We start from the raw sequence: 24,337 nt of genomic DNA on the forward strand, positions 1-24,337 counted from the left end.
ACCCACAGAGTCGAGCGATCTGAATTCCACGTACAAAATATAGTTTATTTTACGCGCGAATAAATTTGTCTATTTCATCGTGTTTTTATTTTAATACCCGTTTAATTTAAATTATATATATAATAATATTTATTTATATCTTTTTTCCGAAGCGGTAGTTCGAGGCGGTACTCCACTTCCTACGGCCCTGTCATACCTCTCTTCCCACTGTCCTATATTAAGTCGGGTTAGGTAGACCGTGTACCTAACTGTAACATATTAGCTGATTTTAAAAATCCCATGAGATTTTTACTATTTGTGTGTGTTATTTTTATAATACATAAAAAAGCAGGAGTCGCACCTCATATTATGTAATGGCCCATGGACACTCACACTACCAGAGCGCTCGCAATGCATTGCTGGCACTTTAGGAATTGGTACGCACATATACCTAAGCTCTATTGTGTCTACGGTGAACTTATCTTAGTAATCGTTACTTCTAATGTACTCTGAGACACTAATATTATAAATACAACATAAATAATATACATATTCAATACATAATAATCACAAAAAGACTGATTATCAGCGACTTTTTTTGAAACGTTAACTGGAAAAATATTTGCACTTTACAACAATTATTATTATACAAAGGATGGTAAGTACAGATGGAGATTCATTAAGACGAACAAGTGCGGTGGTGCTATAAGTGTTGTTGATGGGTTCGTAATTAAAGAAACTAATGTGCACGCGCATCCTCCTAAAACGTACGACGGTGTGAAACAAGTCCATAAATACTTTTGAAAGTGTATTTGTGAGATACAGGGAATATGAAAAGCCGAAGCCAGGGTAATGACTTCGACAGGGCTTAGTGAGATGTATTTACCGAGGTTCCATACAAATCTTCGCTTTAAACATCCCCAAATGGATAGATATGACTGACGTCCGTTGTCCATTCTTGCTTTGTATGTCATAAAATGGGCTCCAAAGTTCCGGAAAAGACTAACTCTGATCTCGACGTTATATAAAATAATAAAGAATGTGTTTATTCATTATTAGTATGCACTGTAAAGTCTAAATTTGAGAAACCTTTTACGTAAAAAATACCGGGTTAAGGGTTCCCAGCTCTTGCATAACAAAGTTAATATATATGTATATAATTATTGTTCTTAATGTTCTGTCATGTTATGTTTGAACATAGACTTTTTTTAAACTGTTTACAACAAATTCTTCTCCTAATTTGATAAACAAAAAAGTACCATATTAAAATTCTTTACATATACATATGTTTTTGGTATAACTTGTTTGGCCATAAATACTGTTACATAAAAACTTTTAGATTTTCAACTTTTAAATTATTTTGAATTTGGAACACGTATATTTTGCGCCATTTCACATTTCGTGTTCATTATCAAATAACTATATGGAATGGAATGTTAAAGAAAATAGGATTGTAGCGATCGCCTTGCACAAAGTGTGTATGGAGCTTCATATTCCAGACACTTCAAAAGCTTGGTATCAGCCGTATGTTCGTATATCGTACAATCAACAGATATAACAACACTTCGTCTGGCGAAGACCAAAAAAGATCGGGGCGCCCGGTTAGTACATTAATATAATATTACTTACTTCATGTTCAAAAACAAAATATTACATAAGTCAAGAAGGTAAAAATACTAAAATTTATTATTTAAAATAACTCCAAAATAAATATTATTTAACTCTTAAATATATATTTAAAAATTGACTATTTACGTTAAAATATGTTTTGCCTTTTAAATCGTCAATGTAGAGTCTGTTTCAGGCATTCAAAAAACAAAAAATAAAAGTGCTAGTATATCTTAATTTCAGCCTTTTAAAATACATAGTTTTTGATGATTGGAAATGTTCCATCTCGCTTATTTTGCCCAGTTATCCTTAAATCTAAATCGCCATCATTAATCAATAAAGACTGCCTAAGCAAAAAAAAAACTCTTGATTGTCCAACGTTAGTTTAATTTCATTTCTTCTTACCATATGTCTACAATGTACATCAATATAGTGGACACATAATGATCGATTGTAACTTTCAGATGAATTTAAAAAAATTAAAACGACGTCGGGCAAGTCCTTCTACCTATACAGAAATTACACGTTCTCACCAGCATCACCGCATCTGAGCGGAAAGGGAGCAAGGTGGAGGTGCAGTGCGGACAGACATTGTAAAGCTTATTTCATTCTTAGTCGCGATGGGGAGGTAGTTCAACTGAACTGTAAACATAGCCACGGACCGAGAAATTACGTTCAGTTATCGAATGGCACTTATGCAATATTTAGAAGAAAACATTAGGTTTTTTCAGAGACTACGATTTAACTTGAAAAAGTTGTGAATTCCATGAAACTCGGTGTGAGGTTATAGTCAAATTCTCTATCTATACTCAATCCCGATCTGTTGTTTACTATTAGAGATTGATCGATGGATAGTTTTTGTAAAATATCTTTAAATTCGACAGATCAATTTTGATATTGATCAAGCTAAATTTGGATTGGAAATAATTTTTGATTATAGATCGAGTATAGAAAGCGGCCGTTAGTAGTAACAGTGACTACACTGTTACTTTAACTATACAATGCTCTAGTTGTAAATGTTAAAGCATACAAAAATTCAATAAAACTTATTTTACTCGCAAGTGGCAACACACACGCTGTCACTGCGATGACATATGTCACAGTCAACTATACTGTAAGTAAATCACATGGCATTTAAATTCTAAATAATTGTTATAGTAGTTTTAATTACATGCATTTTTATCCTATATTATATTTCCTTCTAATGTCGTGAGTTTATTATCGTAACGAAAGTCCAGCTTAAATTGCACGTAAACAAACTTTATTACGCCTAAGTGAAAGTTATCTAGCCCCTGTGATGGATTACCTGTGTCGTGGCCAGCTAGTCTCTTCGATTTGACGAATAATGATTTTAGGTACTTGATGTAATACTTAAATATTTAATCACCAAGTATGTATTATTCTGAAGAGATAGAGACTTCAGAAATTCTCTACGACACAAGTGTCAGGGGGATAGAATGGTGATTCATTCGTAAATTGTGTATATAAATATTGATAGCATTTTTTTTTATAAAACAGAGGCCAAACTGGCTAGAAGCTCGTCTAATGTTAAGTGATACACTGCCCAGACACTCTCAATGTCAGAGGGCTCGCGAGTGCGTCGCGGGTTGCGAACTAACGAGTTACTTTAAATGATATTATACGACATAAAACTTTTTATTAAGTTTAAGAATGAAGTATTCGATTTCTGAATACTGAAGCTTAGTACGAATAGGTACTATGGAAAGCTATAAAAGAGTTACATTATATTTTGGTATCGAAAGCTATAATATAAATATATATATATATATATATATAAATAAAGAAAGTCCCTACAATCATGCTGCTCACAGCAGATGTGTATGAATACGAAACTATCGTACGAGGCCGTACTGATTCTACAAAAGTGTTAAGTGGAAATATTATATTTTGTGTAATGTAGAAGGTATATATTGTATAAATCATTATATTATGTTTTTGTATATATCAATAAAACTATATAAAAAAAATACATTTCCGTTTTTAATATTGAGTTATCCGTGTAATTCCAAGTTTTCGACAGCACTACAGTCAGTCAATTCGACAGTTCCATTGCTACTAATTAGCTATTTATTAAATGCAACTATCGTTTTAGATAGTAACAGGGCTGATAAGAAGAGTTTCTTAGTTATTTTTTATTATGGCTTTCAGATGAGTTAAAGCAGATTACACTACAGAATGGGAAAACATATTATCTCTACAAAGGTTACACCTATAGTTTGCTCCCAGGTTCGGCAACGTATGGAACAAGATGGCGCTGCACTAAAAGCAGTAAATGTTTCGTTTACTTGATAGTCGGACATGATGGCGAGATAATAAAGATAAAGGGTGATCACATCCACAAACCATCAAAGTATATCCAGCTTCGGAACGGGAGATATCATTGCTTCAAGGCTTAATAAAGATAAAATTGTATTCCAAATCCTGTGTTTCTATACAGTTATACCTCTACAGTTCAAAATTCTCGAGTGAAGTTCACGCTTACTAAACTCAAACTTAAAATAACTTTATGTTTGAAGGAAGGAGTTCCAGGCCGTTGGTAAATAGAACATATCAGACAGATAATATTATATATATATATATATATATATATATTTGATGTCAAGAGAAAAGATGGAAATTGTATTATTTGTTAACCTATATTTTTGCGAAATAGGATTCATAGGATGTCATACGTGGAAAAACTACGTTCTACTTTTAGTTCCAATTGGGTAATATAGTCAAAATTAAATCACCTCTTAAGCTTCAAAAAGGGTAGTGCAATTTTCAAACCGAGCTTTTAAAGCCCGTCTGTGAATCAACAATGTTTTCTTTCACTCAGCTGGATGCAGAAATCTGATCTGATATGCGACCCACGATCATTCGAAAATGTATTAATATTTGTAATTTGAATTTCAGGTTTTCATTGTTTGAAATTTTATTTTCCTATTTCCTCAAACCTATAATTTACGTAACTTAAAAGTTGTGTATGTTACATAAGAATTTTAGAAAGGCTTTGGTTGGGCATGGTACAAAAAAGGTTGGGAAAAACTGCTCTAATGTATGTTTATAACTTTAAAAGTGTTCATTCCTTTTGTAGTATACTAAACCATCATTAATTTATAGGAACATATATATGGACGAAACGCGGCGGTAGACATCCCCTATTACTATTATATGGATTCACATACAGCTTTCAGAAGAAAAATGCCGACGGAAGAATATCCTGGTACTGCTCGCGAAGGTTGCGGGGCTGCCGAGCCGCGGCCGTGTCTTTTGGACAAAGGGCAATACCTATAAAGCATCATGACCACGTTCCGCCAAAACTACCAGTTGATTATACAGAGACTCAAATATTTCCATCGAACGAATTCTTCAAGTATCAATAAAGCTAATATTAGTAACTGGAAACTTGCTCATGTGCAAGAAGCGTATATGTAATTAAGTTAAATTATGTTGAAGAGGCCTAGAACATATAGTACCAGGGTGACATGAACGACGAGAGCGCGTTTCGCATGATTGTGATTGATCAATACTTTGGACCAATCGTAATCAAACGAAACGCGTTTAGTATTGCGTTTGACATTCACGCTCTAGGGCCAACTCTGTAACTTCCAATAGTGATACCGACTGTCCTGATAGCAGTTTTTCTTCGGTGACGACATTAAGAGAACCAGATCGTATACAAATTGTCGGGATTGTCGCAGTTGCTATTCGAAGTTGTACAGAAAGGGAGCTATTTTTAGAATTTACTCACGGAGGTGTTCGCAAAATCTCAAGTTTCCTATTACTTATAAGTATTAAAATGGTCTAAATATTTATAAATAGTTGTATGTTATTAATATTGCGTTAAAAATCCTTCAACGTAATCTATAATAAATAAATTAGTATATGAAGTACAGTTATTTTAAATATACAAGTTGTGGTTTATACAAGTTTTCTGGGTTGAGATAGATCCTGAAGGCAGGAAGGAAGTCTATGTATAAGAATTGTGGACTCACAATTATTCCTTTAAATCGCTAATGTTGACGTTATGTTATTAAAACCACATTCAAATACATCTTATCAGGCAGCTCTCTATTGATGAATTTTAAAAATCCATTTAGTCCCATCCTGTAAACAAACTTAAAGGTCCTCAGTAAGAGACCATAACCATTCGTAAAAATCTAATAACGTAATGGACGCCTCTCAGAGTACTTTGGTAGTTTTTGGTACTAAACGACGCCAAACGCTATTTAGTATAAACGTTTGAATAATATTCGCGGATACTATGTTTTACTAATACAATAATTCATTAAAACTATATCAGTCTAAAATAATTTCGTCTCTTTTTAGCAAATTCAGTTTACGCAGTGATGATAAGGGACAGCAGTCAGTTATTAAAGTATCGTAACTATATGTAACAAGAGATTTTTTATTTTTATTTATTTAATTTACGGAATAATATAATCTAAATCATTATATGTTAAATTTGACAACCTCTCTGGTTTGTTGTTATTAATGTTTATACATATAAAAATAGTTCTTTTAATTCCTTTTTTATGTTGCTTAACGTTAGGCTATCTAATAACAGACTTGGTGGTCGATTTATTAGCCGCGGTAACAAAAACCTGAACATTCTCTCGCCATAGACTTTGTTAGCTCTCGATGTACAGAGCGGAACTTGCGTAACAGCTCTGGTCTGTACGTAATTCTCGCTCGCATTCACGCTCAACTCGTTTTTTTTATGTCATCTCGAAAAAAGTACTCGACTAGAAGAGGTTTATTTACTTTTTCTGTTATTTTGCAGTGCAAATACGTTTTCTATACAAACACACTTGGTACAGTTTACTATACGAATACTATTTATCACGCTCTAGCTGGTTTCGCGATTTGTTTGTTTATCTTCTCGATTCCTCATGCTGCTGGTCCGCGGATGAGAATGTAAAACAAAAGACGAAATAATGGCGCGTTTGACAGTTTGCGCAATGGTATCTCTCGACATACGTTTATGTATTATTCGTTTTACATTTTCACCGTAAATAAAAGCTATTTTTTAGTCAATAAATTTAAACATAGTTAATTAAATACATTTTTAAAATAACTTAATTTAAGTAAGTTTTGTAAATATGTAATATGGATTCAATGTGATTATTTTGTTATTAAAATTATGTTCGACAAATTTTATACATTATAAATATTGTTTGTGAATTTATTTGAAAGATACTCCAGTGTAGTAATGTATAATTAATGTGTTAGGTTAAATTCTGAACTATCTAATACAGTTTAGTTGATCCGTTAAGCTAGATTTGTTTGGTTTTGTCTATGTATTGTCATGACTATGTCTTATAATCAATATTTCATTCTTCGTATTTTAGTTTAAACTGTTCAATAAATTTCTATACCAGGTGATCAAGCAAACGATTAAGCAAAATATTTGTTTTTTTATTATTCAATAATATGCCACTGTACTTAAACTTACAATATATTATTGTGTGTGAGGTGAGTTCAATTACCGGGAAAAAAATAGAGATAAACTGTTTGACCCTGGGCTTACGCTGGACATTGCAAACAAGTATTTAAAAAGTTGTTGCATAAGTGAGAACTCGGTAACTTCGGCGATTTAACTTCAAGTTATAAAGTCAAGAACATTTCTATTTGAAATATTGGTGAATTTTAAGGGCAATGTTAGAATCTTCTCCCGTAGAACCGTCGAGACTTAGCATGGACTTTTGTGTCAACATGTTTGGATGTTGACTCACGAAGTCTTCAAAATTTCACCCTAAATCCGGAATGAATCTTATTCTAAGAACAAATTACCGCAACCAAATATAAAAATAAGTCAATATAAATTGTCTATAATTTTTCAGTATGTCTTATACCATCACCTAGGGGCAAGCATCCAATGTTAATCCTAGAGAAGTACACATACAAACACCAGTGGGAATGTATGTCTGGTAAAATTATCTGGTACTGTTCCCACCGGCGCCAGGGCTGTCGGTCTTTTGTCAATACATTGAATAACGCACTTCACTCACGCGGACCAGACCATAACCACGCGCCACCACATTATTGTGCGAAACGGAAAAAGCTTAGTCACTATTAAACTATTTTTTACCGATAAAAATATCTAGTTGTAAAATTTGATACTCAAAATAAGAGGCGAACGTGATGTAGTAGGTGTAGTCCATCTGTTTCTCAAGCTGGGCGTCGTTTTAAAAGGGGGTCGCAGTGTGTTCAAAAATAACTACGCTCGCCAAAACAGCTCGAGCTGAGCTGTGAAGGCCCTTAAGGCCATAGCGAGGTTCAATTCAAAAATGAAAAAATAATAATAAATTTGTATTTATACATATGGGTACAAAAGATTCGATAAAATGTATAAATATTATTTATATATATATATATATATATATATTATTGTAATTTAATTTAAGCTTTTTCGTGGGCCGCGACATAAAAATGGTTGAGTAACGATGGTGTAATCCAAGGAAATACCTCTGAACACAATATTTATCGGAATAAAATACTATTTCAAGTATGTATAAAGCTATTCCTAAACAAACGCACTTACGAATTAGAGTTTATAGTATTGTCTTTTATTAAAATAGCTTTTACACATTTAAATAAATACTTTTTCAACTGACTGAAGTTATGTATTGTAAATTTATAATTATTTTAAATTTTTTCCCGATGTTTCGCTTTGCTTTACTTTTCAACTCCGGGGAAATAAATACAGATAATATAACTTTCTCTACAGCTGTGATACTTATGATTAAAAAAAATTAAAATTATAAAAATAAAAAATAATTATAAGTTTATAATAATACATAACTTCAATCCGTTGAAAAAGTGTTTTCTTTAAATTAGAGTTTAATTAGACTGACGTGTTTTGTTAATTATACGACTTTTATAAAACCCTTTTTTTATTTAAAGTGCCTTAAAATAATCAAAATATATGTAAAAGTTCGTATGTAGGATGAAAACAAGTATTTTTTTTAATACAATTTACGCTATACTTCATTGGGTTATGCAAGTTGCAACTGAGAACAACTTTTTAAACCCGTATCCAACTCTTTTCTTCCTTAAAGTTGAATTTGCTACGACTATGAAAAATAGTAAAAACATTTTAGAGCGTACTAATATAATGTTTATTTTCAGTAAAGTTCATATCCTCGGGCCATGGGAAGCATCCGCGCATGCTATACAAGGACTACACATTCAAACGACAGAGGGAGTCTGCTGAGGGAATCATAACTTGGTACTGTTCGAGTCGAGATAAGGGCTGTAAGGTCGTGGCTCAAACTAAAAATGGAAAGTTTATCAAGATCCCTGGAAAACATAAGCACTATACACCGAAACGCTGGATCTTAACGCGTTAAACATTCTAACTTCTGAATAAGATCATTAGTTGTAGTCTTTTAAACAGTAATGTAATTTTCCTGATCGCGTGCGGAGTCGTTGTTAATGGAAGTTGTTTCTGGTTTGAATTCAGCACACCAACGCGTCTAGAATATGAAAGAGCATGAACCCCTAATGTTCCTCTCAAGGCCTGATTTAACCTTTGTTGTATTCAAGCAGAGAAATTTTATAACCGGACTGAAAAATTTTTCCATTTATAAGGACACGTACCGACACGAGGATAACAAATGACTTCTATTTTTAAAAACCAAAACATTTTTTTTTTAATTATTAAAACATTTTATGTCTGGGCTATGCCTGACAGTATTTACTTACCACGGAGATTGTATCACAATATCAGTTTTTAATGAACCCCCTAGTGTGCTTGGTATGTTCGACTAAATGTTGCTTGTGTTTTGTCTCTGTGTGTCTTTTTAATTATTAGTTATGTAATTATATCTATGGCCATAGGTCAGAATATGATAAGTCATACTGAGCAAAAATGTACGTATCGTTGTCTAATCTATGACCACAGATAGAAATCAGTTGTTTATTATTGTTAATCTATCGTACAAATATATTAGCATATGTTACATTTTTATACTTTTAATTCATAATAATACTTTTAATTGGGTAATTGATATAATATATGTGGGATTGCGAACGAACATAATATTAGATTCCCCGATTTATAATTTACTATGTTGATTTATATATACTGATAAGATTAACCCAAAAAAAAAGTTACCGTATAGGAATGGTTTGTTTGTAATGTTAGTTTAGTTAATGTGTATTTTTTTAAACAATAAATTTATATAAAAAAATCTTTTCATTTGTAATAGAATAATATAATTGTCAGTGAGTTAGAGTTTTATTGTTTAAACCTATGTTAGATAACTCAATGTGTCTGAAGCCGAAACTATGAATAAGAGATTATATATCTTTTTTGCAGCACGCTTTATTACGACTCCTAAAGGAGGCCAGGTTCTCCTTATTGGGGAGAATCGTTTTCATAAGGAATATGGGAAAGAGGATAGAAGCTACTGGAGATGTAGTAAGAGACTTAAGTATGGATGTAGGTCCACAATACGAATTATCCATGGTAATATCATTCCATATGGAGAACATTCGCACATTGATCATAACTTCCTAACCACCCAGGCCAACACTAGGATCAAATTGTAATTAAATAAAGTTATTATTATTAAGCCTTTTCTTATTAATAAATTATTTACAACGCAACAAAAACATATATAATATTGAATGTACCTATTACATAAAGCTTAGTGTATGGTGGAACCACATCTTGAGTATCTTGTTTACTTCCAATCGCGACACAGTCATACACTTGTGTAACAGATGGGGAATGGATGTTGGAATTTCAATTCCAGTGACGCGCTCCGAGAACGCTTAATATTCCGCTTAGAACTTGTTTAAATTCAAATTATTATTATTAAGTTAGTAAGATGTGATCTACTATGAACCATTGAACTGTTTGTGTTTATTATGACCATGTTCGCTATTAATGAGAAAACATGGAAAACCATAGAATTTTTTTTGAAAAGAAACTTTATCGGCGTTGGAAAAAAAAATGCCGTCACATTTTTCGGTTACGCGTCACATTTTCCCGTTACGCGCCATATTTTTATCGTCCCACGGTTATTTAAAGTTAACCTCAGTTTCTGATTGTATACACCAACACGTGGGTGTGATTATGGTATTGATTTTTTTTCCAGTTATTTAAGGTTAACCTCAGTTTTTGATTGTAACTATCGGTCAATGTATATAATTCCATTAAAATTAGTTATTAACTTATACGACTGTTAATTTAATAAACATCAAATTATTATCATGAAATATAAATTCTGAAATATATTAATTTTTTTTTGTAAATTAACTAATTTGTTTAGATTCAACGATGGAAATATCCACAAATCCTGAGGGATCTTTAAATGCAATTACTGTACAAGTTGATAATTTCCATCATCGGCATTGTTCACAACTCAGTGCATCAATTACCAGCCATCTCTGTGGGAATGAAACTGAAGCAATGAGTTATCTTTATTCAATCCACCGTGGTTATCCAAGAACAGCTGCTGAGCGAATGCAAGAGTATAGAGCTCGGAAAAAGAAGGAAACTCTAATAGTGACTTATCAAAAACATAAGAAATCTGACGCAGAGTGTGCAAAAGCGTATAGAACCCGAAAAAAGCGATAATCCAATCAGCAGGTAAGAGTTTTTCAGTTATCTACGGTCAAAATTATAATAATTTATTTTGTAAATTAATTAATTTTTCTTTTTAGATTCAACGGAAAAGAAATAAGGTCACAATGAAGATTCACTTCTTACGTGTGTACACTATATACGTTTTTTTAGAACAGTTCAGATTGAGGTCCTTGGGGCAAGTCAAAGACCTGTGACATGAAAGCTTCGCTTCTTTAACAGGTTTTAATGAAGAGCGTTTCATGTACTTAAGTTACAGTTTTGATTTTTGATGTAATTCACTAGAATCACAAGTTTTGGAAAACAAATGACTATTGTATTTTTGTATAATTTGTGTGGTTTCTTTGTGTTAACTATATAGTCGAAGAAAAGAAACTTCTATGAATGTTTCATAAATTAGCTTGCGATATACTAAAGAATGAATAAATTTTTTTTTTCAAAAATGTAGTCACCTTTATGTATTTTTTAAAATCATTATTTTCACTATTCTTTTTATCCTTAGTGAAAAGTTTCATTGATAACATTCACTACGATTTTTAGAATATTACATTAGAAAATGTAAGATGTCCAGAGAAGAGAAACTACGGAAGAAAAGTATTGCTGAGCGAGCGAGGTATAGACGTATTAAACAAGATCCATTGAGGTACGCTGAGCTCAAAATAAAAAGAAGATTGTCGTACTGGAGCAAAAAACGTCAAGTGGAGACGATTTATGACGCAGGAGTCGTAAAGCGATTCCAATTAGGATCTTAACCTTGTACCGTAGAATTATTTTAGGATAAATTGTATACAATTGTTATTATTTCTTTAAAGGTAGGTTAGTTAAATTCACTTTATATTTCTTTGTTATTTTTAACTTAATATAATTAAATACTTCATAAAATTATTATACAAGTTTCAATTTTATACTTACATATTCACGATACTCAAACTAATTTAAGTTTATTTTTAGACTATTGATAGAAATAACTTTCGATACTAAATAGTACATAATTTACAGAGAGAAGCGCTAATAAAATCCGTGAAACAGTAACACTTGACAATGGAAATGTATCGGACGATGACGTCATTGAAGTAGTTATCGACGACACACCTATCGAAATACTATCAGATGAAGAAGAAATGCAATTGGAGAAGACTAGAGCATCGGTCATAGAACAGAGTTTTGAATTTACAACACCTCAAACACCGGAAACAAGTTTCAACGAACGAAAGGATATAATAGACCCACTGACAAGTTTTGCACCAATTGGTGACAACCAATCTGTACTGGAGACGCATATTACCAGTACTATGTCGATAAATGAAACTTTTAAGGAATCGACAACCACAGAAGTAGAAGTGAATGTTGATAAGGCATTTATTGAGACACCTGAGGTAAAAAATAGTGATGAACCTAAAGATGATAATGAAGATAATACTGTACTGAGTGAGGTAGAAAAGCTTAATGTTCCTTGTCAAAGTAATGAACCCGGTACTGTGATCACGGAACCAGTTATTAATTAGCACATGTATTTATCGGTTCTCAATATAATCAATTCTGGGAACAATAAGTGGTTCCACAGTTTCGTTAAGGTAGTTTTTATTTGTACTGTATTATGATTGGTTATTAAATCACTTCAATTCTACTCAATCTAGTTTAATTATTCCTAAAACATAGATTTTAGAAGGTGATCATACCTTTCATACGAGGACACTATCAGTTCTGTATATTTATTTTTGTTTGTCAAAACAGCCACGATTTGACAGCAGTAAGTATATTTGTGTCTTGGCCCGAAAATAAAATTGATCACGTCACGAAATATTTGGGCATTTTATGAAATGATATATGATATTTTAATAATTGTTTTTTAATTGTTATTATGTCATCTCATATAAACCATACTAAACCTTGGACTCCGAATGTAGAATACGGCACATTTGATTTTCTAACAATAATATAAACTTATTGTGGGCAACATTATTATATTAATATAACATTATTAGTCTCTGTGTTATGGGTATGTATGTTAAAAGAGTTTTTTTTAAGTAGGTTTAGTGTTACAAATATTCAAATACACGTCTTATACGACATTAAGTTTACTTGAATGTGTGAGTGTTTGATAGGGTGTGTGCGCATGTATTTGAGAGTGTAGCTAAGAGTTGTTATTTGTAATAACCTAACATTTTAAATTTTATTTATTGACCGAGTCGGTTCTATGAAATTAATATAATAATAAATTAATTATTTGCTGTTTTTTTAACTTATTGATAAAAAGGAAATAATAAAAAAATACAACAAACATCTAAAACATTTATTTACAAATATATCTTAATATTAATAAGGCGTATGTCGAAGGCACATATTACATATAAACAAGTGTATAAGTTTTATATAAAATAACTATTTCACTTTTGTATAAAACATTATTTAATATAACTAGGAATCTCAAATCTATGATATACAACTTTTGTAGATATACAATTCTACAACACTTGGACACCTTCATTCATTCGTAATTATATTTTAAAAACGTTGGCACTAACGCGCAAAAAAGGCTTTATGACTATTTTGTTGCCTTATTTATTTATGGTTGCGTTAACTAAGAAGTATTAGGCCATTTAGATTTAAGGTAAATTCAACTAAACCGACGCTTAAAAGCTCTTTTCTTGTCCGTCAGGCGTTGATGTGCATGTTATATTGGTTTTGTCATAAATCTGTGTAATCTTTTTTAGAGATAATTTATTAAGTGTCAAGGACGATTCCAGTATTCAGCCAGTGAATTTAAGTGTGGTTGTGATTTGAATATATCCTTACAATAACATTTTCGCACGTCGTTATACTTGCTCTGCACTTGTTCTGGATCCTCCTACTGCAAGTCCACCTTGTACGGTTCTTATATTTCTCATGTTTTATGAACTTGTAAGGCCCAAAATGTACGACTGGAAATCCGCGACTGGAGAGGCCGAATTGAACTAGAAAAAAAAACTCGGTTATTCCAAAGTACCTTCTGAGTCATTTTGAAATTTATTATTTTTATAAAGGAATCTATCTACATATAGAGCAGAGCCTAGTGGCTTCAGCGTGCGACTGTCATCCCTGAGGTCGTAGGTTCTATCCCGGCTGTGCACCAATGGATTTTCTTTCTATGTGCGCATTAGCTTGTAGCGGTGAAGGAAAACATCGTGAGGAAACCGGCTAGCCTTAGACCCAAAAAAGTCGAAGGCTGATCACCTGCTTGCCTATTAGTTTTACGAATGATGATGAAACAGATACAGAAATCTGAGGCCAAGACTTAAAAAGGTTGTAGCGCCATTGATTTAAATTTTTTATCTATCTTCAAATTAGTTACTTGTTTTCTTTAGTTGCCTCTGATATATAGAACAGTCATTAGATATACATTTTTTTATCGTTTTTCGTTGTTTTTAATGCACAATCTGGCCAAGTTACGTCCAAACACATTATATATAGATGTATTATAATAATTTTGTACAAAAATTAAATGATCCTTATATAGTTTGTTTTATTTTGTAATCATCGAATACGTTGAGTTAAAGTGTCTTTATAGGCATGATTTTATATATGTTATGCGGGAGAAAAGTTCGGAGGTATCTTTAGATATGTATCTTATACAAATTACCACAGCTAACTCACACATTTTTTCCAGTTGGCCTCATCGGAAGCGGCATAGAATGCTTCGCATCATACTGCCTCAGTAAGCAAGGAAAAATGGGTATTAATGTAGGGGGTTACCGATTTCGATTCAATGGATGCGCTAGAAATGGGAAAGTGAGGTGGCGGTGCTCGAGAGGACCCTGGTGCAAAGCTGCTTTGCATACATACAGAGGAAGGATCGTGTACATCCAGAGTACTCATAACTGTGGTCCAAAACCAAGCACTGCTTAAATTATTTTTTTGTTATGCACCAAAATACCTTCAAGGTAAAAAAAAGGTTTATTTATGAATTTACTATGATTGATAGATGCTCTATCTAATTATTAAATATTGCAGACTCTATATCTGCTAACCGGCCTCTATGGAGATAATCTGTGGCCGAAACAAAAGAGTATCATATAATATATAATATCAAAGTAAAAAAGTAAATAGTACAAAGTCGTAAATAAATAGAAAGCGTATTTAACGAAATCTATACTTCAATGTTATATTTTTCTGTAAATACCAGCTCAAGTGTTAGTGATGAAATTTTACATAAACAGGGTCATGATTATATCAAGGCATATTATTTATTATATTGTTCATTATTTATTTCTAAGTACATTGTAAAGTATATCGACAGTTTTATAAGCGCCATTATGATTGATTGTAGATTCGGAGTATTCAATTCAGTCAAAGAATTAATTTCTGTATTATTTTAAATATGCTAAGGTAGACTTTTCAGTGGGAAAATATAAACAGGCATTTTTAGCAGATATTTATTACATTCTGACTCGGAGTTTTAAGAGCTTTACAGCGGTTGTGGTCAGACTAGATTGCTAAAGAATTATGAGCCAATTGAGGCCAATATTCAGTGCTCCTCGATGTTGTGTTTACAATCTTTTTTGAATCTAAGCTAAGATTTAGTTATTAAAAGTAACATTTGTAACATTAACAAATATAATACCAAATTCTTTACACACTTGGAATATTTTTGTAAATTTAACGTCTTTATTCTATTGCGATAAGCGCCATCTCGCGTCATATTTCTAAGTTATGCTGCTGTAGGGTTCTACGAAAAAATCTATATTTTCTATTATACTAAAAATATATTATTTTATAAATATATATAAAAATATATAATATCTTTTTTAGGAAACCGTTTTTTATACATAAAGTTTGCTTTTAAACAGTTTAATTAAACCGTTACGGATTTTATTAATGGCATAAAGTATGCTGTAAAGTGGTTATCTCAAACCTTATCAATATCAGCTTCATCCAGGATCACAAACAGGGTAAAATAATATATTATGTTTTACATAAATTTAGATATGGAGCGTAAATGTGCAATATATATAATGTCTCTGACGTATGTAGGATATATGTATAGAAGGTCTCGTTAAGTGTTTTACTTTAGGGACCTAGGTTCGATTCTTTAGCAAACACTTTTCGAGTTCTATACCTCTGACAAAATTTCTTATCGCGTACTTAAAAAAAAAAAAAAAATTTATGAAACATCTTACAGCGGTAACGCGCAATACTAACGGTTCATACAAATAACTTACTGCTACTATCGAGTACTTATAGCTTACGAAACGAACGTATTAGATTTTAACTATAGGTTTATAACTAAGGGCGCCGTCGTCAGGTACGAGCTGCATAAAGCATCCAAATACTTTTAAAATAATTCATCAACATTTATTCCTAAATATTCTCTTATTAGTATATTTACATATTTTATTTATAGTACAGTCAAGACTTCGTTGAACTTTTCACTTGCTCATACTATTCTCATCCTAGGTGTAGGTACCGAGGCGACGTCCTTGATAATTTTCAATTATTTGTATAATTCGTATCAGTTTTACGACGATAATTTATAATTCGTTTGTTTTACTTCCAAAAGCGTTGCTCAAGCATCTATACAAAATGTATTGTTACTAATAAGTGACCTATTTTTAACATATTGTTCGTACTGAATTTTATTACCCAAATGTCTGTAAGCAGTTGAACATAAATGTGTATGGGCCATTAGCGTTATTGAGATTTAGTCATATATAAAACTGAATTGCCCTATGCCACTCGTTACCTAACCGGAATGTAACATAATACATACATACGGGATGTACAATTCCTTAGTATTGTGCGTCAATGAACTTTATACGGACAGCACACAATTTTATTCAAATAATATTATATTTGTGGAAATTTTAAGTATGTTTAATGTGTTATAACAATAAATGTAACATGTCTACCTCTGATACACTTGTATATCTATAAATTATGTAACTCTTATTCGTAAACGTACTATAGCGATTCGTCTTTTGTCTCATTTACGAGGTACGTTCGTGAATAAGCGTTTAGATGTAGAAGAATTTGGTGTTAAAATGAAGTATTAATAAGTAATAAGACAGTCTTCGTTCGAACTATGACTTATATGACAGGAGAGTTATCGAAGCCAAAAGTATTTTTTTTTATACTTTTTATGTCGACTCGGAAATGTTTGCTTTAATAAAATTCGCCTATTTTAAAAATTGTTGGAAGTCAATTCCAAATTTAGATGTGGCTAAATAATTCAATATATTTTTACCTACGTTGATTTAAATTTGGAATTGCATTACTCTCATACTACTTGAGATAACATTTTCTTTGAATTCTGGCTGAATAATTTATGGATTTTTATCGGTTCGACCCCTGGAGTAGCAATATAATTTTAGTTTCCTTTGAGTGAAACATGTCTCCAGTGTATATATTTATGAATGTTTGTTTATTGTTGTCTGAATCATATTCACTGCAACATATATTTATAACTAATATAAGTGGTTGTGCTGTTATGTTACCTGTAATGTGACAAAATATTGCCAAAAAATATCTAGATGTGTAAGTGGTATGTGGTTTTGAATATAACTAGTCAAAAAGTGTTTGATTTTTATTATATAATATCTATACTAGAATCATCTAATTGTTAATCCACATAAACATGCACAAAAAGTCATCAAAAACGGTCCAGCCATTTAGTAGAAGTTTACACCGTTTAATGCATCGCACAGAAGATACGTACGTTTCAGAATAATAAAATAAAATTTATATTACACTTTATTCACAAAATATGTCAACAGTTACCTGAAAACACACAGTTTTGTATAATAAGCTCTATTTATTATATAACAACAAGGCTGACAGGTCCTAAAGTTATACTAAACCAAAAAGTAAAAATTTTAATAAAGCGATAAAGTACCAATTATTATTAAAAAAAAACAGGTTCAGGGGGTTGAGACAAAACACAATCGACAGTCGTAACCCACTAATACTAAACGAATTTGTATGGGAATGACATAATCTCAGACCTGTCCGACTGTCGAACAGTCATTTTGTCTCCAGCCCAAGCAAGGCAGTGGATTGTACAATAATTTGGATATAAACGTTTCCCTTATTCATGAAAATTAAATACAAGTTACCCGCTTAAAACTAAAGTATTTCAGACAATCTTTTCGTCAAAGCGTACACAGACACAGAAAAGGAAGAAAGTTTTTTTTTAATCAATAAGGTGATGTATACGTTATACACTTAGTTAAATAAAATACTTAACTTATTCTATAAATAAAATATTGCTAGACATTAAAACCTCTGCATATATATATAATAGAAAAAAATACTTATTTTACACCTACCTACATTAAAGTTATTATGCTACCCACCAAGCTGTTATAATATTTTTTATTGCTTTATTAGCGCCTCAAACATTTCTTAATTTTAACAGGATATGATTGCAAGCTTTTAAAAGCAATGAAGTAGCTTTAAAGAAAATACCGGAATATAGATATTACAATCAAAACTGTTTCCCGTTACAACAAGGACGACGTCACCGTTGGGACTTCAAAGTCCTTGTAAAAGCTCAATTGGGGCGTCAATTGTTCACGGAAATACTACCTTTTCATGTATGCATTAGGAGTGAAATACTATCGCCGCTAATGAGTATCAGGCTTTCGTAAGCACCATTTATTATACCAAAAACAATCGCACAGAACATCTTAAAAATATAATAGAACTGAATTTTTTTAATAGAAACTTAACCTTTTTTATATATACTTCAAATTAAAACGACCACTAACAAAGAATTATCTAAAACCGTTCAACCGATATATATAACAGTTAAACACTTAACTTAGACTCAATTAAAAGTACTACAGTTTTAAATTACCATAACTTGTTGATAACTTTGACATTATGGGTAAGATTCAGAAACCAAGTAGTGCGAACCACGATCTTTGATTAGTATATTAAAATGTATGTTACCGCCATCTGTCGCCGAGAAGTTTTTTTTTTTAATTTATCTTAATAAGGTATTTTAACTAAGTGTTTAGAGTAAATGTTAACATTAGTTTTAACTATACTACAAATTCTTTAATTGTTCTTAACGACAAAAGAATCACTTGTGATAATTTGCGATCCAGATACAACATTGTGTTCATCCTTTAAGTGGCCTAAAATCGTCTTTGTAAGGTCCATATCGTTATACTTCATAAATTGAAAATCACATATTTTACACGCATACACATCTTCTACTGCCTCGAACACCTTCCATACCCAATCACTTTGGTCTGAAACAAGAATTTTAATATAGAGAATGTATTAAGTAAAAAAAATTGGCACTCCTGTGATGTATAGCAACCAGCGTCGATACTCTGTAACTTCTAATTTAACACCAATCAAAAAATCCACAATTTATTCAATTTCAAAATCAATCAATATTCGTTGTGCCGATGTTGGAATTTTGCAATCACAGCACGAAAACCCAACGAAAGGTTGAACAATTTTCAATGAAACCGACATACATTGTCCAGGATGGACATACTGACACCATTATTAATATACATTATAAATACTAAGATTGATTTTTTGCAGCGAAAACAAAACTTTGTATTTTAGATCACAATCGAAGTTAAAGAAATGGCAAATCGTTTTTATGGAGTATGTATCAAAAAATCCACGTTCCTATCTTTATAGAAATAGATCTTATACTAAAAGAATTCCAGCCTAAAAAAATTACCTGCAAATTTATTATGCACGATCTTAAGGTGACGGTTCATATTCCCTGTAGCATTCCCTCCGTGGGATATAATTCGCTTACAAATCTTGCAACGAGCGCGCGTTCGCGAAACCAGTGTGAAGAAAGACCAAACCCAGCTACGTCGTAACTTTCTACTGTCCATTCGTGAACCTGAAGATCAAATATTAAACTAAAAGTGGTTTCATCTGATTAGGGCCTTTTTTATTCGGAGATTCTAGCTCTATGGTCCTGAAGCTTCAATAATAATATAGATTGTCTTTTGTTAAAATAGCTTTTACACATTAAGAAAAATAGTTTTTGAACGGATTAAAGCTATGTATTATTATTAAAACTTATAATTATTTACATAATTCTACATTTTAAATTTTTTACCGACGTTTCGCGTGCTTTTCAGCGTGCGTGGTCACGGTGACAAGAGGTGTTAAATGTCAAAAGTATCACAACTGCAGAGAAAGTTGTTTTATCTGTATTTATTGCCATGAAGTCGATATCAACTATAGAATTATGTAAATAATATAGTGTTATAAGGAACATAGCTGTTTTGTTTAACAGAAAGGATAAACTGTTTTTATTTTTTAAGAAATAAGTGGATTATTATTAAATTTATCACCTAGATGTCAACTAGATGGCGTTATGATAATTTCACATTGACATAGCATAGTTTGCTATTTACGCGCGTTTTTTAACTATTTTTTAAATAACAAATATAAGATGTACCTTTAGTCTTAGGTGGTTGCACAACCTCAACTTCCTGTTCAGCCTCAATTTCTTTATTAGTTTTACAACTTATTTCACTTGTGTATGTAGAAAAATGTCGGGTCCGTATGTGCCGGTTCATATTATTAGAATTACTACCCTTTATTGATAACACTACATTGCATAAACTACAACGATATATTGTCTTGGTCATTTGTACAAAGTACTTCCACACCCAACTTCGCTTTCTATTGTATTCTGAAAAATTTTCACATTATTTTGTTGCTGGTTATCTTGTTGCTGCTGCAATTTCAATGCAAATATTTTTTTCTAATTTGAGTTAAAATACACAAATGCATGGGTACCTATTTGCCAATGACAAAAAGATTCCACAATCCAGACAAATATTGAAGATTTATTGGTATGTCCTACTTGAAATGTATAATATTGTGCAAACAAATGATCTGTTTGGCAAAACCTAAATACTATTAAATTACGATTTTATCTTACCTGAATTTTGCCCCTTTTTATTATCCGTTTTTTCCTCATTGGTAACTATATAAAAATTTTCATCATTTAAATCTGTAGTTTTGAGAGCATAATCATGAGGTGGCACACATAATTCCCCTAGTATAACTGGCTCTAGTTTCATGGTATCATCTTTTGCGCTTAACTGTAGAAATTCTATTTGATAACCCCCGCCATCTGTATTAGGATGTTCCTAGAAAACACACAACAGAAAATTTGAGTAGTAGTAAAATTAACCAGTTTAATTCATCATATATTAATTGTTGTGGTGTGGCAGAGAGTTGTTATATAAATAGATTACATTTGATGGAAAACACATTAAAGCAGCTAAAGTAAAGTTATTTCGAAAATATTTTTTTTTTTTTTGCAAACTCCTTGTTTGGTTATAAGGTTAATCATTTCCTTATTCATAAAACTAACAAAACAAAACAACAGAAACATAAACATGTCCCTTGGGGGTAATCTTTGGATAAACTTAATTTAATATATTAATAGATTACGACGAAGAAGACTTATTTAAACATAAAAATTACCTTATGAAGCTCTATAATTTCGTGATGATTTTCTTTAAGGTGTGTGAGTAATTCAAACTTCTTTTCAGTAACAGCTACTTCGGTATCACAAATATTACATCGATGTTTAGTTTCATCTAGGGAGAGAAAATATATTGGTATCCAGACTGGCAGTTTCTCCTCTGTAAAGAAAATACAATACTTAAGAATCAAATTCTATAACACTTTTACTTCCAAATACACTATATTGTTAAACTCACTTCACTACAACACTTTGTTATATTAATAAATACAAAATAAAACAATTTTTTACAAAATAGTTTATTTAAACATACTTGACTAGTTTTTTTTTACACCATTATAAATCTATAAATAACCTAATCTACATATAAATACAATATTAATTACATTTACAATTCGATAATTTACCAGACTTTAAACAAACTATGTATTTTATTAAGCAAAAATTTGTCAATAAAACCACAATTATTGAGGAAAAATTTATGTATTACTCATATTACATAAAATCTACATCTAATCCGTAAACATAGGCTTCTTATGGTTATGGAAATCCCTCACGACCTCAACTCCATATGTTTGCATGTTTATTATTGATATACAACCAGTCTTCTGCCTATAAGAACAACACCATTGCTCAGCCCCACATTGTAGTTTACTCTTAAATGTATAAGTATATCCTTGAAACATTATGTGGTGACCTTTTTTCGTTGGAACACACTGAACCAAATCATCTGCTGAAATTTAAACATTTGGAAAGACTTAAAAGAAAACTAACTTTATCAAAAAACTATTAGATTAAGTTATATTACTGAGGCGATTTAAATATCAAAAGTACTTAACAATTCAACTAATATTATAGGATAGTACACGATTTCAAACATAGTTTTACTTATTGCAAAATAAACATGAAAATCGCATCAAATTCAAAACACATTTCATTGACTCGTCAATTTTAATATATTTATTGGACTGTCATCGACAGCTGTCAAGTTTAGGTTATCTATGAAAGTATGTTGCTATGTAAAGAAAAAATACGCAGTTAACATTATCCGTGTAAAATGGGCGAATTCCAAATGCGAGAATTTATACAATACTTTTCGGTTTCGCTATATTTTGAGTACGCAAAATTATTGGAATTTACTTTTTATGTTTAAAACAAAATATAGAACTAAATTATGTTTGCAATCGTTGCTGTAATTAAAAGTTATTAAAGTATCAACAGAATGGATAAATTTTTCTTTACATTGACAAAAAAAAAATCTGTATAAATGGTTTTTTTTTTACTTTCGCGTGAGCTATACTTATGACTTGTTTTATCGTGTCATTAATACTATTTTATCTTCACTACTCGTCACTAGATGGCGGTACATGTATTAAATGACTCTAATTTATTTATTTTATATTAGCGAATACTAATATTACAGGAATGTGTTTTAGTTAGTTCACATGGATTTTAACAAAAAATAACATTTCCATGCGTACTATTTGGTAGTCTAACGTAACTTAGTTAACTAGTTTGTTTGTAGTTTGTAATAATAAATGGATTCCACCTGCATTATTTACGGTGACGATGGTTCTGAAAATTGTTAAAGCTCACATACGACTGCCAAGCATTATTGCGAGATGCAATCTTTGGGCTGCGACATCCACGTCCATCCAGTCTCTTTCGAAATCTATTAGCCAAGAAATAACCTTCAGACTGTGCTGTAGGGTTTCTACAAATTTTAAAATAAAAATAATTACCCTGTGGCGCTACAATACGGGTCTTGGCTTCATTTTTCAGTCATATATTGATGAGCCTTCTGCCTGACTCATTTTTTATTTAAGACATGCCGGTTGCGGTGTTTTTATTCACCGTACGAGCGAGTTAGATAGCAAATCCATTCGTGCACCGTCGGGGGTTCGAACTTACAATCTGTGATGAGCCGCACGCCATAGCCACTAGGTCAACACAGCTCAAAGTTTTAAATAAAAAGATTTAATAAAACATATTGCTATTTTGAAGTTTCTTGAGAGTCGCCTGGCATATCGTCGGATTGCAAGTACAAAAATTATTCATATAATTTCTTATATCTAAACCAAGTTGGACTTTATACCCCAGTATCGCTGTGACGTTTTTTTAAGAGCATCAGATATGAATCGAACGATTTCACGCAACAGATAAGAATGGTCAACAGTTACGCATTTCAAATATTTGATAAATCATTGAAAACACATTAAAATTCCACAAACATCTTTCCTTGCAGAAATTGTTATAATTAATTATTCAGGTTTCTTAAGGTTCGTTAAGCATCGCCCCGTTCCGTATAGCAATATAGCCAAATCGCAGTTTATAAACAAATTTCAAGGTTGTCTTACTGGCCTCATTTGTGTATCTCGCAACCTTCAAACTGGAGCACTCTCCGATTAATTTCCTATTCTTAGAATCTAAAAATAACTAATTACCTAACATAAACTCTATTCAATCAATACTTGTTTGTGTTGTGAGCCGGTGTATAAGTCAACCACAGTTTTGTATCTTGTATAAACTCGGATGTCTAGGGTTTAATTTCCATCGAAACATAAATTACTACGTGATATTTGCATAATTTAGGGTAATAAGAAAAAGTCAATTAAATACCAAGAATATATTATTTTACAATAAGTAACATATATCTTCAATTCTTTGGAACAAATGTTTAGGCGCATTGGTTA

The 24,337-nt window shown here is 31.6% G+C and overlaps 1 protein-coding gene across 2 annotated transcripts in view; it reads right to left on the reverse strand.

The window, feature by feature from the left end:
• Window positions 1-19,120: 19,120 nt before the first annotated feature.
• LOC123708877 (modifier of mdg4-like) overlaps window positions 19,121-24,337 on the reverse strand; it is a 303,503-nt gene continuing 298,286 nt past the window's right edge. Inside the window, exons 5-9 of one of the 2 annotated variants that reach the window (XM_045659821.1) lie at window positions 21,644-21,804; window positions 21,093-21,303; window positions 20,604-20,840; window positions 19,866-20,036; window positions 19,121-19,416 (exon numbers count right to left, since the gene is read on the reverse strand). In XM_045659821.1, the coding sequence (XP_045515777.1) occupies window positions 19,220-19,416; window positions 19,866-20,036; window positions 20,604-20,840; window positions 21,093-21,303; window positions 21,644-21,804 (977 nt within the window). In that variant the 3' untranslated portion in view covers window positions 19,121-19,219. Of the gene's footprint in view, window positions 19,417-19,865; window positions 20,037-20,603; window positions 20,841-21,092; window positions 21,304-21,643; window positions 21,805-22,138; window positions 22,378-24,337 lie in introns of those variants that run through there. The other variant, XM_045659846.1, reaches the window with a different exon arrangement.

The sequence above is a fragment of the Pieris brassicae genome, chromosome 4 (assembly GCF_905147105.1).
Source record: "Pieris brassicae chromosome 4, ilPieBrab1.1, whole genome shotgun sequence".
NCBI classification, from domain to species: Eukaryota; Metazoa; Arthropoda; class Insecta; order Lepidoptera; family Pieridae; genus Pieris; species Pieris brassicae.